Source organism: Oryctolagus cuniculus, chromosome 17 (assembly GCF_051225735.1).
Source record: "Oryctolagus cuniculus isolate XC-2025 breed Fujian yellow rabbit chromosome 17, ASM5122573v1, whole genome shotgun sequence".
Lineage (NCBI taxonomy): Eukaryota > Metazoa > Chordata > Mammalia > Lagomorpha > Leporidae > Oryctolagus > Oryctolagus cuniculus.
The window spans coordinates 65,614,647-65,632,171 of record NC_142883.1 but is presented as its reverse complement, the minus strand read 5'-3'; the positions used below and the strand labels follow the sequence as shown (position 1 = coordinate 65,632,171).

General features: G+C 44.6%; 1 protein-coding gene across 13 annotated transcripts in view; it reads right to left on the bottom strand.

The window, feature by feature from the left end:
• Positions 1 to 17,525, bottom strand: part of LOC103346476 (leucine-rich repeat-containing protein 37A2) — a 214,833-nt gene that overhangs the window by 32,399 nt on the left and 164,909 nt on the right. For 4 of the 13 annotated variants that reach the window (XM_089317063.1, XM_089317064.1, XM_089317065.1 and 1 more), the window contains 2 exons: positions 1,990 to 6,794; positions 269 to 340 (listed from right to left, as the gene is read on the bottom strand). In XM_089317063.1, coding sequence (XP_089173189.1) covers positions 269 to 340; positions 1,990 to 6,794 — 4,877 coding nt within the window. Of the gene's footprint in view, positions 1 to 268; positions 341 to 1,989; positions 8,388 to 17,525 lie in introns of those variants that run through there. The other 9 variants (XM_089317058.1, XM_089317059.1, XM_089317060.1 and 6 more) reach the window with 3 other exon arrangements.

Below are 17,525 nucleotides of genomic sequence, written 5' to 3'. Positions count from 1 at the left end.
ACATAATGAAGGTCTTCACTATCCCTATCACTTTTTATCTACTAAGAATGTAATGGTATTACTGATAAAATGCAAATAAATAGAAGTAGTTTCTTATTTCAAATTCTGTGCCTTGTTAAAACAACCATAGAATTATAATCAACAGATGTTGATTGTGACATGGAGAGGGGAATACTTTTTCTGACATACTGACCTCAAAATAGTAGAACAAGAAAGCTCTTACAATGCAGTTAGTTTTGTGTATTCTTGTTTGGGAGTGTGTACTCACAGTGTCTCAGCCCAGCGGTATGCTTTCCATACATTTTCATCAATGAAAGAAATCGAGTTTCCTTGGAAATTTCTGTAAAGGAACACAGTTCACATCCTTGAATGGGTTGGAAAAGAATGAACAGAACGAGGAAAAAAATCATGGCACCCTCATGGGGGAGTATTGAAATACAGAAATATTATCAGCTTTCTAATAAATACCAGTGCTTTTATGTTCCATAGCTCTCTGCTTCCCAGTTTGCTCACTCAATAAATAATGAGGGGCCACTGACATAAACAATGAAGCATCCTCTCAGAAGCTTAACTTCGTCTCTGTCCAGTCTCTTTGACAGTAAAGACAGTCAATCACTTTGAAAATTAAGTATTTTCACCAAAATAACTCAGGTGTCTACACTGACTTCTACAAATCAGTGAGAAAAGGATAAATTATTCAAGAAAAAAATGGGCAAAATGTATTGTCACCAATAAGAATAATGAAAACCTATGCAGGTAATACCAGTGCTTTGGCCAAGCGCCCTCTGCTGAAATCTTTCCAAGTACTGAATGGATACAGACAATTTAAAATCAGAGGGACTAAGGTGCTGATGTGGAAAGCCTTTTGGAATACAGCATAGGGTAAAAGTGCCGATCACTGAGCCAGGAGCCAAGCATTACCTCCATAGGAAAAAAAGTGAGAGGAGGTTGGAAGGAAAGACACACAGCCTGAGTTACAGGTGATAGAGTGAGGACCAGGGGATGATGAGGGTGTGTGGGGGTTCATACTTTCACATTTTATCCTACATTCTATGCACTTTTTAAAAAGGGGGAAGGTGCTCATAATCGATACTTGTTTACAAGAAGCTGTTAAATGACTTATATTTAGCTTCAACTTTGAATTGCTGTGAGTGCTTAGCTTTAACTCTGTCCTCACTCCTCAGCAACAATGAACCTATTTGTTTTAGGTACACATTTTCCTGGAAGCAGGAGCAGCAATAAAACAGATACCTGTATGCTCACCTTCCTGGTGGATATGTCCTCTCGGGTTACTTTATGCTCATCAATAAAAAGTGCCTAACACTGAACACATCTCCCACTAACGGGCTCTTCTTTCTGACTGCTGTGCTTCTGCCTTATAGACCACCACCATTCTCGCTGTCATCCAGGGAAAGACTGTGGAGTCACGCATTTTTATTTTCTGTTACAATCCATCGCACCATTCTTTAAGCCAGCTTTACAGATGAGGATATTGAATCCAAGCTAAATAACTTGTCCAAAGTCACAAAGCTAATCCCTGGGAGACCTGTGTTCAAAGCCAGGCAACCTGGCTCCAGAATCTATCCTTAAACCTGTTGTATCATCTCTAATAAGTCGGGATGAGGGCTGTGTTTAAGAATGGGAGTAAAGCAATGAGGTAATAGTATGGTGAATGTCAATGAATAAAGAATCAGGAAAAGGAGTAAGGGCAATCACATGAGACTGTAGAAGGGACACAAGTCCAAGAAGAGAAGGAGGATAAGAAAGCTCACAAGCAAAGTGGCCACTTGGGGGTGAACCAATGGAAAAAGGAAGACCTTTCTCTCTGTCTCTCTCTCTCTCACTGTCTAATTCTTCCTGTCCAGAAAAAAAAACACACACACACAGAGTCAACATAAGGTGGGGACTTGAGGAGGGCTCAGAAGATCTTGGGGAAAAGCTGCTGAGACAGGCAGGCTGTAGGGAACCATGAGGAAGGGAGATTCTTACAATATGCTGAAGGTGCCATTGTAGCTGTTGGGCTCTGGTACAGGAACTCTGTGAAGCTTCTGCACTGGGCTGAGGCCAGTGCATGAAAGTGTCTCATCTTTGCAAGTGCAGAGCTCACAGACATTTATGGTGGCAGCCGCATTCAGGGGTTGATCTGTGACTTCAGTTAGGGTTGAGTGCTGAGTCTGAACCTGGCCTGGATGTAGATCTGTAGTCTTCTTCAGGGATGGAGAATGGCCAGCTTTTGCAGTGGGTACCAGAGTTATGGTTAGCTCCATCTTGGAAGGCTGAGCTATGACACTGGGTGATGTTGGGTGCTGAGCTTGATGCTGACCTGCTGTTGGAACTGTCATCTCATTGTCCCCTGGGGACTGAGTTACGAGCTCCTTTAGTGGCTCTGTAGACTGAGTTAGGGTCATTTGCATGGTAGTAGAAGGTGTAGCCTCTGTAGTACGTTGTGGAGTTTGGGTAATTTCCAGGTCCAGAGGCTTGACTGTGACTTGAGGCAGGTTTGTATACTGAGTCTGAATCTGGACTGGAGGTGAAAATGTCACCTCAGGGTACATTGGATAAGGAGGAGGAGATATAGACTTGAAGGCTGTAGAATGTTCATCCTGTGTAGTGGGTACCTGAGTTATGGTTGACTCTAACTTCGAAGGTTCAGCTGTGCCACTGGGTGACATTGGATGCGGAGTTTGATCTTGACTTGGTTTTGGAACTACCATCTCATAATAAACTGGAGGCTGATAGACCACTTCATTATGTGGCCCTGGAGGCTGCCCTGAAGTCTCCTGCATGGTTGGGAGTGGTTCACCCTCCACAACGGATTCTGGAGTTAGGGTAAGTTCTACATCAAAAGGTTGAACTGTGACTTCTGTCAGGGTTGGATGCTGAGCCTGAACCTGGTCTGGTTGTGAAAGTACCTCCTCATGGAGCACGGGAGGTACTTTAGTCTTCTTCAGGGCTGTAGAATGTTCAGCCTTCCTGGTACGCTTTGCATTTATGGTAAGCACTGTGTCCAAAGGCTGAACTGTGATGTGAGGCAATGTTGGATATTGAGCTTGATTATGACCCAGTGTTGGAACTGTCACCTCTTGATGTATTGGAGATTGGGTTACACCCTCCGTGGGAGGTTGACTGGAGGTCTCCTGCATGTCTGTAGAGGGTTCAGTCACCATACTGCTGGTTTCTGGAGTTATGGTGAGTCCCAGGTCCAGATGTTGAGTTGTGACTGGAGTCAGGTTTGGAGATGGAGCTGTAGTCTTGCTCAGGTCTGCAGGATGCTCAGCCTCTGTAGTAGGTTCTGTAGTAATGGTAAGTGCCAGGTCTAAAGGTTGATTTGTGACACTGGGTGATAGTGGAGGTTGATTTTGACCCTCATGATGCACTGGTGGCTGAGCTACAGATTCTTTAGGTGGAGTCTCCTGCACATTTGTGGCAAGTTCAGCCTCTGTAATGGGCTGTGGAGTTATTGTAAGTGCCAGATCAAAAGGTTGAAATGTGATGCGGGGTGATTTTGGAAACGGAGCTTGATCCTGAGCTGGTGTTGGAACTGTCATCCCCTGATATCCTGGGGGTTGAGCTATACCCCCCTTAGATGGCCCTGGAAGCTGAACTGGGGCCTCCTGCATGATTGGAGAAAGTCCGCCTTCCATTCCAGGTTGTGTAGTTATGGTGAGTTCCACATCCAAAGGTTGACCTGTGACTTTGGTCAGGTTTGGTTGCTGAGTTTGAAGCTCCTGCTGGGTTGCAGACGATTGAGTGTTAGGGAAGTCTTGTGGCTTGGCTGGGGCTACATTTTGCACTGGAGCTTGTTCTGCCTCCTTGAGGGGCTCTAGAGGCTCAGCTCGAGAAAGTTCCATCTTTTCAGGCAGTGCCGGAGGCTTGGCAAGAGGAGGCCCAAGCTGGGTTGGAGAAAATTCAACTTGCTTGGTGGGAACTGTAGGCTGGGCAGGTCCTTCCTGTTGACTGGGGTAAGGATAAACCTCTGGAGTGGGCTTTAGGGTTCTGGTAAGGTCAATATCCACATGTTTTGGTTTGGTTTTAGACAACCTTAAATGCTGAGTTCTGAGTATTTCTTCTGGAATATGAGGTGAAAATGTCATATTCATTGGAATAGCATCACTCATCTCTGGGAAGATATCTGAAGGCTGGTTTGTGTTTCCCTGTTGGAGTGGTAATTGGTAAGCACTCACGGGGCGCTCTAGAGGTGGAACGGAAATCCCCTGCTGGCTTGGTGAAGGTTCCTTCAGTTCTTCAGGCTGAGCTGGGACCCCTGGAAGTGGGGAGTGCTCATCCTCTTCCGGGGGCTTTGGCTGCTGAGCTGTGTCTGCCTCCTGGTCTTTCAAAGGCTCAGGCTCCGTAGGGAACACTGAGGCGTGGGCTTGGGCTTCCTGATGGATTGGAGAAGGTCCAGCCTCCACGGGGGTCTGTAAAATTTCAGCTGTTTCCTCCTGCTGGGTCGTAGAGGGTTTCTCATCCTGCATAACTTCTGGAGATTGAATTGGCAGTGGTTCGACCTCTTCAAGAGGTGTTGGAGGCAGAGCTGCGACTGAGGCCTGCGTTGTTGTGACCTCATGGCTGACTGGAAATGTTTCCACTTCTGCTTCAGGTTTTGGTGTTAGGGTCAGCTGCAGGTCTGGAGGTTTAGTAGTCACATTGGGCAAGTCGTACTGCTGAACTTGATGGTGACCGGGAGGTAAAATGGTCACTGTGTGATGACTTGGAGGCTGGGCTGGGACTTCTGTCTTCTTTCCAGAAGATTCAACCTCCTCAGAAGACTCAGAGGGCCACCTTGGTTGCTCCTGCTCACTGATATAAGGTTCTGTCTCCATAGGAGGGACTGGAGTCAGAGCTAGGGCCTCCAGCTGGCCTGGAGGAGCTTGAGTCTCCACCAGGGCCTCCACGTACTGAGCAATCTGCTGCTGTTCTCTGAGAGAAGGCTCTGTCTCCACGGGAGGGCCTGGAGGAGGCTGGGTCTCCACCAGAGCCTCCGCATACTGAGCTATCTGCTCCTGTTCACGGGGAGAAGGTTCTGCCTCCACGGAAGGGCGTGCAGTGTGAGCTCTGGGTGCCTGCTGGAATGGGGAAGGTTCCGTCTCTGCAGAAGGGACCGGAGTCGGCTCTGGGGGTTCCTGCTGGGCTGGAGAAGCTTCTGTCTCCAGGGAAGGGCCCAGAGTTTGATATGGGGTCTCCTGCTGGGCTGGAGAGGGTTTGTTCTCTACAGAAGACTCAACATACTGAGTGGGCTGCTCCTGATCACTAATATAGGGTTCTGTCTCCACAGAAGGGCCCGGAGTCTGAGCAGAGCCCTCCTGCTGCACTGGAGAAGAGTCCCGCTCCATGGTGGGCTCCGGAGTTATGGTCAGCGCCACATCTGCAGGCTTGATGGTAACATTGGGCAGGTTATAACGGTGAACTTGATTCTGATCTGGAGACCAGTCCATCCCCTTCTGAATCTGTGGAGTCTGAGCTATGATATTCTCTTCAGGAGATTCTAGCGCTTGAGCTCGGGGATCTTGCTGTACTGGAGATTTGACTTCCACAGGGAGTGCCGAAGGCTTCTCCGGGTCTTCCAGTTGGCTTCTAGAAGGTTCGATCTCTGGAGACTCAGAAGGCTGAGCAGGCTGCTCCTGATTGCTGGAGGAATATTCAGTGTTCACAGGCAGGCCGGAAGGCTGAGCTGGGGCCCCCTGCTGGCCTACAGATGGGCTGACTTCCTCAGCATACTCTGAGGGCTGAGCTGTGGCATCGTTTTGGGTAGAGAAAGGTCCAGTCTCCTCAGGGAGATCTGAGGTCTGAGCTAGACCCTCTTGAGTCCAAGATTCCACCCTCCCAGGGAATTCCTGAGTCTGCACTGGGGCCTCTTGTTGGGCTGAGGGGAGTCCCACTCCCTCAGGATGCCCCAGAGGCTGAGCTGGAGCCTGCTCCGTGCTTGGAGTAGACTGAACTTCCTCACCTGCCCCTGAGGCTTCTGTCAGCTCCGTGTCTGCAGGTTTCAGTGTGACGCTGGGGAAGTTTGCTTGGAGAGCTACAATCTGAGGTGAGGATGGAGTGTTAAGACTGTGATACACTGATGCCTGACCTACTACTTCTGCAGTAGCAAATGGATTCTGAGTGGGGGCCTCCTGCTGCAACGGAGATGCTTCTTCCTCGGGCTGCTGCAGGTCTGCACCTGGGCCCTCTTGCTGGGGTGAAGAAGGTTCATCTGGTTCAACGGCCTGTGGAGGCGGAGCTTGTCCTTCTTGCTGTGCGGAGGAGGATTGGATGGGCTCCTGAGTCTCTGGATTTTGAGTCTGGCCCTCCAGCAGGAATTGAGATGGTTCAGCCTGCTCAGAGGGCTGTGCAGGTTCTCCTGGGTTCTCCTGGGATTCCGTAGGAAAACCACCAGGATAGACCCCATAGTCAGCCGGCAACACTTGATTTTGACCCTGAAGCTTGGCCGCTTTGTCTGGAGTTCCAACACCAACCTTAGGAAGCCGTCGACGCCGAGCTAGATCTTTCTTGGGGGTCAGGGGTGAAACAATCAACTTGTTTCCTTGTGAATCCTGACTGTCTAGCGGCAGAACGAATGCTTCCAATGACTGGTGAATCTTTCCTTCCAGTCGAGGAGGCAGAGCCAGGGGCTGAACCTGATCCCCGTCTAGCACGGGAATGGCCTCTGGTAGCCTCTGTTGTCGAGTCAGCCTATTGAAATACTGCTTTGGAAAAGCAAGCTGTTCTGGCTCTGGGGGCACCCCTTGAGCTGAATCCATGTCCAGAAAAGGAAGCAAACTCACTGTGGACTCTCGAGGCGAGGCCAGCATCTGGGAGAGAGCAGAAGACCCCAGGTAATCAAAGCCGCCGGGGTCTGCCAGGGGTGTGAGTGCGTCAGGTGATTCAGGTGGGAAGTTCGGGGAGTGGGAAGACCAGGGCTCAGAGAGCCAAGGGAGGCTGGAGGTCAGCTGGACCAGGTCCTGGGCCCACTCCAGAGGCTGAGTCGCCTGGACTGGCAGCCACAAAGGCTGCCAGTTGAAGAGGAGCCATGGGATCCACAAGCACAAAGGGGTCATTGACGGGGTTTTCAAGATACAGTGACTCAGGCTGCTGGGGCACACGCAGTATGCCCTGAGCATGAGCTAATGAATTTTCAGGATACAGTAACTCAGGCTGCTAGGGCACACACAGCATGCCCTGAGCATGAGCTAATGAATTATGGCAGCCCCTTAGAGGGCATGCCTTAGCAACTGTGCACCCCGCCCCACCCTTTATGACACCTGACCTTTATTTACACATTCTTTATTAGGCTCCGCCTCCAGGGCTCTTCTGCTTTGAGCCAGGGCAGCCTTTTTCTACAGCCACTGGGTCACAGACCCAGGTGGCTCCAGAACCCCAGCAGCCCACTAGTGTGGGGTGGGGCTGGGGAGGCGGACTTTCCCAAGGAAGTAACAGGGCTGGTTTTTTTTGGGGGGGGGGTCTTCAGAGTTATCTGGTTCTGGTTGCTAGCTTGAAGTTTCCTCCTCCAAGTTCAAATCCAAGAGCTGTCTTTCCTCCCATCAGGGCCCTAACTGGCCCTATTATGCTTATTTATTATGGAACGAGGCCATTTCCTCTAAAGTCTCAGTATCCTTGTTTTCATATTTGACAGTTCTGTTAGGTAGGGGCTACAATGAAATCAGTTCTTAGAAGATTTCTGTAGAGACATGGGCAATTCAGTGTGGGTGTGATGATTAGAACAGAAATCAATAGCAGTTTACATTGGCATAGGAAAACTTCCTCCATTCTACCCTGGCTCAGTACAGCTGCTAGCCTAGAAGTAACAATGGCACTTTTTCATGGTTTTACCCTGTGTGGCCCATAGAGAAGATACGTAAGATGTTAATGTCCGCAAAGCATACTGCTGTGACCAGAACCCAGCTGACTTCCTTCAGAGCCCTTTTCATAATCTATTTTATTATGCACTGTCTGACATAGCTTCTACTATGGAAACTCCAAGAGAGGTCTCTATCTTATTCCCAGTACCTAGCACATGGCTTGGCATATCGTAATGATTTTCATATTTTTAAAATTTGAAATGATTATTTGAGAGAGAGCTCTTATGTACTGGATTATTTCCCAAATACCTGCAATGGCTGAGATGGGGCCAGTCAAACCAGAAGTCAAGAACTCAATCCAGCTTTGCCATATGGGTGGCAAGAACCCAACTACCCAAGCCGTTGCTGCTCTCAAAGTCTGCATTAGAAGGAAGCTGGAGTTAGGAGCCAGATCTGTATGTTGAACCCCAGGTACTCTGAATGTGGGATACAAATGTCTTTATTGCCAAATACTCCAGTAATGGTGTTAAAAATGGAAGTGAGGCTGGCGCCGTGGCTCAATAGGCTAATCCTCCACCTGTGGTGCCGGCACACCATGTTCTAGTCCCGGTCAGGGCACCAGATTCTGTCCCGGTTGCTCCTCTTCCAGTCCAGCTCTCTGCTGTTGCCCAGGAGTGCAGAGGAGGATGGCCCAAGTCCTTGGGCCCTTCACCTGCATGGGAGACCAGGAGAAGCACCTGGCTCCTGGCTTCGATTCGGCGTGGTGTGCCAGCCGCAGCGCGCTGGCCGCAGCGGGCATTGGAGGGTGAACCAATGGAAAAAGGTGCTCTGAGGCCGGCGTACTGCACTGATCTGATGGCAGGAGCCAGGTGCTTCTCCTGGTCTCCCATGGGGTGCAGGGCCCAAGCACTTGGGCCATCCTCCACTGCACTCCTTGCCCACAGCAGAGAGCTGGACTGGAAAAGGGGCAACCGGGACAGAATCCAGCGCCCTGACCAGGACTAGAACCCGGTGTGCCGGCGCAGCAAGGCGGAGGATTAGCCTATTGAGCCATGGCGCCAGCCTGGAACATCTTTCTTTCTCTGTTTCTCTCTCACACTGTCCACTCTGCCTGTCAAAAAAAAAATGGAAGTGAAGGGGCTGGCGCTGTGGCTTAGCATGTAAATTTGGTAATTCTGTGCCTGCAGTGCTGGGATCCTGTTCCAGTCCTACATGTGACTACAAGGTGTACAGATTTTATTCTGGTGGGTATGAGTCCAGACAGGTGGAATGCAGGCAGTTTCTTCAGTAATTGCACTGGGTAGACTTCAGTGGGATTGAGAACTAATTGTTGCAGTCCTGGTGTTGCAGGGTACAGATCTCCCAGGGTGGGGGGTATTTTTTTTTAAATGAGCTGATGTTGGTGCTAACCCCCAGAAATGAAAGGGCATCGCTCTGGCTCATACAGTGTGTGAGTGTAACTCTGGAGTAATGCCACAAACTATCACCATTGCAGGATGTAGAGAATCTTTGCTTTGCCCTACAAGTTGTGCTGACTGATTCTGGTAGGAGTGTTACAGAGGCCCACTGTGAACTTTTTTGCAGACTCTGGAGCTCTGTAGCAGTGGGGGATGGTAGGGGAATAGTGTGGCTTCCCTTCTCCAAGCCTGGAAGTTGCTGAGACCCCAGTTAGCTCCCCAGGCTGAATATGGCAGTCCTGTCTTGTATAGATGACATAATAATGACACATGGTAGTGTATGAATCCTGGAGAATGAAAAAAACAGTCATTTAGAACATCTATTTTAGACCATAAATGATAACAAAGCACTTTCTATTTGTTCTCTTTCAAATAAAAACAAGAATAAATATATAAATAGTTTTAAAATGTAGCTGGAAAAACCTTTCAAATTTTGAGATTTGAGTAGATGTAATGCTATTTTTTTTTCTTCCCGAGAGGACACACATAAAATATCCGAAACAGAATTTTTGCTCCTGAGCTGAGAGTGGACTGAAGAGAAGTGGAGTTGGGGACACTGAAGAGATGAGGGTGCAGGCTGCAGGTAATAGGACCTGAGGGCCATGCTTGGTCCAGATTTCCTTTTTCTAAGGTTTGTATGGGTGCTTTGTATGATTTAGATCTGAATAATGATGGTATCGCTTGTCTGCAAATGAGTCACTTGCTGCAGAACAGGTCAAAATGGTTTATAAAGTGTACTGGGGAATTTTTAAGAAGTAGAGGGTGATTTCCTGGCACAGAGGGTGTTGACAGTGATTTGCAAGTGTCTTGGAGGGTATCAGAGACATGTCTAAGTGTATCTTTCACATCATTCAATTGCTATTTTTCTTGGGTATTTTTAGGAATCAGCATTGTGCTAGTTGTTTTTCTAGATGCTGCCTATGAGGTTCTCCAAGTGTTTTCTTGTGTTTTCAACATTTAAAATGTCAAATTGGGAGGGGGGTTGCACAGTGGGCATGGTGAGTTAAGCATCCCATATTAGAGTGCAGGTTGAGCTCTGGTTGTGTCACTTCTCCTCTAGTTTCCTGCTGATACACCTATGTAGGTGGCTGATGGCAGCTCAAGCACTTGGGTCCTTGAAACCCATGAGAGACACCTGAATGGAATTCTAGGCTTCTGCTTTTGGTCTGGCCCAACACTGGCTGTGGTGGGCATTTGGGGAATGAACCAGTGGACGGAAGATCTATGTTTGTTGCTCTCTCTCTCTGTCATGCTGTCTTTTTTTTTTTAGATTTATCTATTTATTTGAAAGTCAGAGTTACACAGAGAGAGGAAGAGACTCTCCAAATGGTTGCAATGGCTGGGGCTGGGCCAGGCCAAAGTCAGGAGCCAGGAGCTTCTTCTTGATCTTCCATGTAGCAGGGGTCTAAGCACTTGGGCCATCCTCTGCTGCTTTCTCAGGAGCTGGATCAGAAGTGGAGCAGCCAGGTCTTGAACCAGCATGCACATGGGATGCCAGTGTTGCAGGCATCAGCTTCACCTGCTATGCCAGAACACCAGCCCCAAGTCACTGTGCATTTTAAATAAATAAAAATACATAGTTAAAAATTTAAAAATTCAGTATAAAGATAGGTTTTATTGTCACAAAATGCAAAATGTAATGTTTACATATTTTCTTATTGCCTGTTAATTGTTCTGAAGCTACCTGCTAAATGAATGGTTTTTATTCCTATTTTAGTTTTCAGTATGAAGTATTTTAAAAATGTAGGAAAATAAAGCCATTATAAAATAAATCAAGTATAAAGATACCCATATACTCCCCACCTACGTTTAACAGAATTAGCCTTTTGCCAAACTGTTTCAGACAGTATTTTGTAAAGGAAGGAGACATTACAGGTACAGCTAAAGACATAATTCCCTTCCCTCCTTTTTGTATTTGAGTGTACTGCTTTCCTGAAGTTCTTGTGTTTAACGGCCCTGCATGTCTTTATTTTACACACATGTGAAACCGCACCATAGGCTACGTTGATATTTTAAAAGTTTAGTGACTATCACCATAGTTTCTAACTCATTTTGTAGGTTACTTTTGTTATGGAGCATTTCATGCACACATAGACATGTATATTCACATATATACAGTTTTATTGTCAGTTCTTAACTTTGGAGGGCAGTTATGGATGATTTTCATTTCTTCCTTCATTGAATACCACACTTTTCAGATTTTTAAAAAATTATTTCTTAAATATTTGTTATTTTTTCTTAAATTATTTATTTTAAAAAAATTTTGCAATGCTCGTGTATGTTTATGGGGTCCAGTCTAATATGTCAATACATGTGCACAGCATAAACTGATCAAACCAGGTAGCTACCATTTCCATTTCATGTTATTTCTTTGCACTTGGACCCTGCTAGCTCCCTTACTCTGGCTCTTTCTACAGTAAATAATTGATTGTCTTGAACTTCAGAGGTACTAGTGCACTGCAGAGCACTACAACTTACTTCTTTTGTCTGACTGGGTTTTGGTATCTGTTATTCAACCTATGCCCATGGCTCCCAAATTGTGCTAATCCCTGTTCAGAGTTCACATGGGCAATTTTTTAAACTTTATCAAACTTTATCAAAGAAATGTCATAGGGATCTTTCTATGTCTGGTTTATTTAACATTATATTAGTTTTCATTTAACATGATGATCTTGAGTTCCAATCATTTTGCTGCAAATGGGAGTGTTTCATTCTTTATCATGGGTAAACGATACTGTATTTTGTGTATACCTGTGTGTGTGTGTGTGTGTGTGTGTGTATCACATTTTTTCCCCTCCATTCTTCCACTGATGGACACCTGGGTTAATTCCATAGCTTAGCTATTATGAATGGTGCTGCAATGAAAGTGATTATTTGATTCCCTTTAGAAATACACTGAGAAGTGGGATAGCTGGATCATAAGGTAGTTATAATTTTTAAGCAGCCTTCATGCTGTTCTCAGTAGTGGCTGTTCTAATGTATATTGTACCAACAGTGTATAAGGGTTTCCTTTTCTCCATATTCTTTTCAGAATGTGGTATTTTTGACAAGAAACATCCTAATCGGAATGGGATGAGTCCTCATTGTGACTTTCCTTTTCATTCCCTTGATGGTTAGTGAAACTAAACTGTTTTTCATATTGTCGGTTGGTTATTTGAATTTCTTCTTCTGAGAAATGTCTGTTGTGACTGCTGACTATTTCTTAAATGGGTTGTTGTTTTTGAGTTTTAAAAATTACTTGCATATCCTCAATTTTCTTCCTCTTTCAGGGACATACTTTATGAATATATTAATCCCATTCTAACAGTTGTCTCTTCGTTTGGCTGCCTTTTTATTTTGGTGCTCAGAAATTTCTTTGGTTTATATAATCACATCTGTCATGTTTGCTTTTGTTGCCTGTGCTTCTAGGATATTATCTAAAAAATCATTTCCTATGCCAGTGTCATGAAAGGTGTCTCCTGTGCTGCTTCCTGGTAGTTTTAGGTCTTACATTTAGATCTGTGATGCATGTTGAGTTATTTTATGTACAGTATAAGTGGAGGCATCCATGGAAAGTCTTGTGCAGCATTTATTGAAGAGACTGTCTTTCCTCCAGGGCATGTTTATGGAATCTCTGTCAACTATCAGTTGGCTGTAGATGTGTGGATTACTCTGTGGCAAACCCAGTCTGCTCCATTCTTTTTTATGACTGTTTTCATGCCAGTACCTTACTGTAGTGGTTAAAATAGCTCTATAACATGTTTTGAACCCTGGTAGTGGGAAGACCCCAGCTTTTGCATTTTTTGAAAATGCTTTTATGTTGAGCTCATTTGTGCTTCCATTTGAACGTTGGGATAGTTTTCCTAAATTCTAAGGAAAGATGTGATTGGTAGCTTGATGGGAATTTTATACCCTAGGTTAAATTTATTCCAAGTGTCTTCCTTTTTTTGTACCTACTGTGAATGGTGTTGCTCTTACTGTTTCTTTTTCATTAACTTTGTGATTAGTGCATAAATTGTTACTAATTGTTGTTCCTTTTGTTTTTAAAATGTTATCGGATTTGCTTATCAAATCTAAGTCTCTTGATGGAGTCTTTAGTTTTTTCTGTAATGTTATATGCAGGCAAGGATCAGTTTTTCCTCCTTGCTTAATTGTATGCCTTTAATTTTTTTCTTGCCCAGTACTGTGGGATTTTTTTAAGATTTATTTATTTATTTAAAAAACAGAGCTGCAGAGAGGCAGAGGTAGAGGTAGAGGAATAGGGAGGGAAGGAGAGAGGGAGATCGAGAGAGAGAGAATCTTCCACATGCTGGTTCACTCTGCAGATGGCTGCAGCAGCCAGAGGTGAGCCTACCCGAAGCCAGGAGCCAGGGGCTCTTTCTGGGTCTGCACATGGGTGCAGGGGCCCAAGGACTTGTGCCATCTTCTACTGCTTTCCCAGGCCATAGCAGAGAGCTGGATTGGAAGTGGAGCAGCCAGGATTTGAACCAGTACCCACATAGGATGCTGGCTCTGCAGGTGGCGGCTCTACACACTGTGCCACAGTGCCAGCCACTGCCCAGTCCTATTGTGAACAAAAGCAGTAAGAGTAAACATTCTTTTTTTTTTTTTGACGGCAGAGTGGACAGTGAGAGAGAGAGAGAGACAGAGAGAAATATCTTCCTTTTCCTTTGGTTCACCCACCAATGGCTGCTGTGGCCAGCGTGCTGCAGCCAGCGCACCGCGCTGTTCCGAAGCCAGGAGCCAGGTGCTTCTCCTGGTCTCCCATGCAGGCGCAGGGCCCAAGCACTTGGGCCATCCTCCACTGCACTCCCAGGCCACAGCAGAGAGCTGGACTAGAAGAGGAGCAACCGGGACAGAATCTGGCGCCCCAACCAGGAGTAGAACCCACTGTGCCGGTGCCGCAGGCAGAGGATTAGCTTATTGAGCCATGGCACCAGCCAAGCAAACATTCTTGTTTGCTTTCAGATCATTGAAGAAATGCTGTCAAGAAGAACAAGAAGCATAAGAGGATCTTGGTACAAATACCACACCTGGCCCCTGTAACACCAGTTCTCACTTAGCCCATGTGCATGATGAAGACATGAAGAGGTAAGTTAGGCCTATGTGTGCTGAGGCCATTGGTGAATGGTGATTGTGTTCAGGAGTAGAGTATTAGGAAAATATTTTGTATGGTTGGTGTGTGTGCAGTTATGGCATAGGGAAAGACTGCTTGTGTAGATTCGTGAGATTACATTATGTATATATGTATTCTGTTCACCTTTGTGTTTGGGGAGTTCATTAGGAATTGGATCGGGTTCATCATTGGGTCTGGAGAAACAGCTATGTGTTTTTGGAGACTACATTGTGGACAGGACACCGAGCATCAAAACTCTGACGATGTGGTGTAGTTGAGTGGGTTGAGCATGAAGACTGGATTTTGAGGGTGTTTGGGTGATATGCAAGATGGTGTTTTTTTATTTCATGTGCTTTCTAGTGGCTTCACATGTTGTACACATTTTGCTCAGATGTCCAAGTTCTTTGAAGTGGGTGCAGGATTGTGGTGGGATGGAGAATCATCAGGGCTCTGGAATTTGTGTGGAGATTGTAGTGGTGTATATGTGTGACTGAGCATAGAGGAAGCTAGTGCATATCGGCGTGCATTTTGTGGTGTTTGAATTCAGCTACTTTGGGAGCTGTAGAACAGTAGGAAATGGTTTTAGCAGGAGATAGTGGGATTTGCTGTCATGAATGGAGTTGCTCCATGGAGACTTGTAAGTCCTTCCAGACAAAATCAACTTCTGTGCTTTTGCCTGTAAAATATCCATAACTTACAAAGTTGTTCTGAAAGTCAGCTACTATTAGTGAAAAACATCTGTCATTTTTCTTTATACAAAGAGAGACATTTGTATACAGTGGTATAAAATGGATATAAAGTTGAATGGGATAAAATGGAGTAGAGGGTAAAATGGTTGTAGCTTTGTTCATTTTTTTACCAATTGTTGTTGCAATGGTGTGATCATTATTTGTTGAAAAGATGTTCTTTCTCCCTCCCATTGCCTTTGCCCCTTTGGAAAAGGTCAGTTGACCCCATTTCTAGGGGCCTCTATCTGGAGCCTTTATCCTCTTTGCTGATGGATGTGTGTGTTATTTAAAAAAAAAATTTAGTTAAGGAATATAAACTTCTTGCATTTCATATATACAAATTTGGAAACACAGTGATTCTTCCCAGCCTACTCCCCTCCTGCCATACTCCCACCCTTCCTCCTCCTCTCTCTCCCATTTCCATTCTTATGTTTTACAAAGATCTATTTGCAGTTAATTTTATACTCATAAGATGAACCCTACACTAAGTACAGAGTTCACGGAATAGTATGAAGAAAGCAGAAGAGCAAACAAATAAAAAGAAATACTGTTCCTCAGTAATCAAGACAAGGGCTGTTCAAAATCATTACATCTCAAGGTGTCAGTTGTGCTACTATAAATTAACTTTTAGATACTCTATTAGTTATCAAAGATCAAAGAATGTATTCTATTTGTCTTTTTGTGATTGGCTTATTTCGCTAAGTATAATGATTTCCAGTTGCATCCATTATTTTCAAATGACATGATTTCAATTTTTGTATAACTGTTAAGTATTCCATAGTGTACATAAGCCATAATTTCTTTCTCCAGTCTTCAGTTGATGGACATCTGGGTTGAGTCCATATGTTTGCTCTTGTAAATTCAGCTGCAATGAATATGGGGGTACAGATCACTATTACATATGCTGATTTCATTTCTTTTGGGTAAGTTCCCAGGAGTGGGATGACTGAGTCATATGGCTAGTCTATATACAGCTTTCCAAGATATTTGTATATTGTCTTCCACAGTGGCTTCACCAGTTTACATTTCCACCAACAGTGGATTAGGGTTCTCTTTTTTCCACGTCCTTGCCAGCATTTGTTGTTTGTTGATTTTTGTATAAGAGCCATTCTAATGGTGGTGAGGTGAAACTTCATTGTGGTTTTGATTTGCATTCCCCTGATGGTTAGTGATATTGAGCATTTTTTCATGTGTCTGTTGGCCATTTGAATTTGCTGTCTTGAAAAATGTCTGTTCAGGTCCTTTGCCCATTTGTAACTGAATTGTTTGTTTCACTGTTGTTGAGGTTCTTGAGATCTTTATAGATTCTGGAAATTAATCCTTTATCTGTTGAATAGTTTGCAAATATTTTCTCCCATTCTGAGTTGCCTCTTAAGTTTGCTCTGTGTCTCTTTTGTAGTGCAGAAGCTTCTCAGTGTGATAAATCCCATTTGCTTTGATTGCCTGTGCTCCGGAGTCTTTTCCAAGAGGTTTTGCCTATGCCAATGTCTTGTAGGGTTATTCTTTTATTTTCTAGTAACTTGATGATATCCTGTCTTAGATTTAGGTCTCTGATCCATTTTGAGTGGTTTTTTTTGTATAAGATGTAAGACAGGGATCTGGTTTAATAGTTCGGCATGTGAAGATCCAGTTTTCCCAGCACCATTTGTTGAAGAGACTGTCTGCTCAAGGGATTGATTTTTATTCCTTTGCCAAAGATAAGTAGGTTGTAGATGCGTGGATCGATTTGTAGAATTTCTATTCTGTGCCATTGGCCTACATTTCTGTTTTTGTGCCAGTACCAGGATGTCTGAATTATAATTGCCCTGTCGTATTTCTTGAGATCTGGTCTTGTACTGTCTCCAGCTTTGTTATTGCTGCTTATGATTGCTTTAGCTATTCGGGGTCTCTAGTGTTTGCATATGAATTTTAGCCTCATTTTTACTAGATCTGAGAAGGATGTTGTTGGTATTTTTATTGGGATAGCATTGAATTTATAAACTGTTTTTGGTAGTATGGACATTTTGATGATACTGATTCTTCCAATCCATGAACATGGAAGATTTTTCCACTTTTTAATGTCTTCTTCTGTTTTCTTCTTTAATGCTTTGTTCTCATCACAGAGATCTTTGATGTCCTTGGTTAAATTTAGTACAAGGTATTTAATTTTTTGGTAGCTAAGGTGGAAGGGATTGATCTTAGACATTCTTTCTGAGCTGACATTGCCTGTGTATTCAAAGGTTATTGATTTTTGTTTGTTAATTTTATATCTTGCTACTTTACCAAACTCTTTTATGAGTTCCAACAGTCTCTTGGTGGAGTCTTTTGGATCCCCTATATATATAATCAGGTCAACTGCAAATAGGGATAGTTTGATTTCCTCCTTCCCAGTTTGTATCTCTTTGGTTTCTTTTTCTTGCTTAATGTCTTCGGCAAAAACTTCCAGGACTGTATTGAATAGTAATGGTGAGAGTGTCTGGTTCTA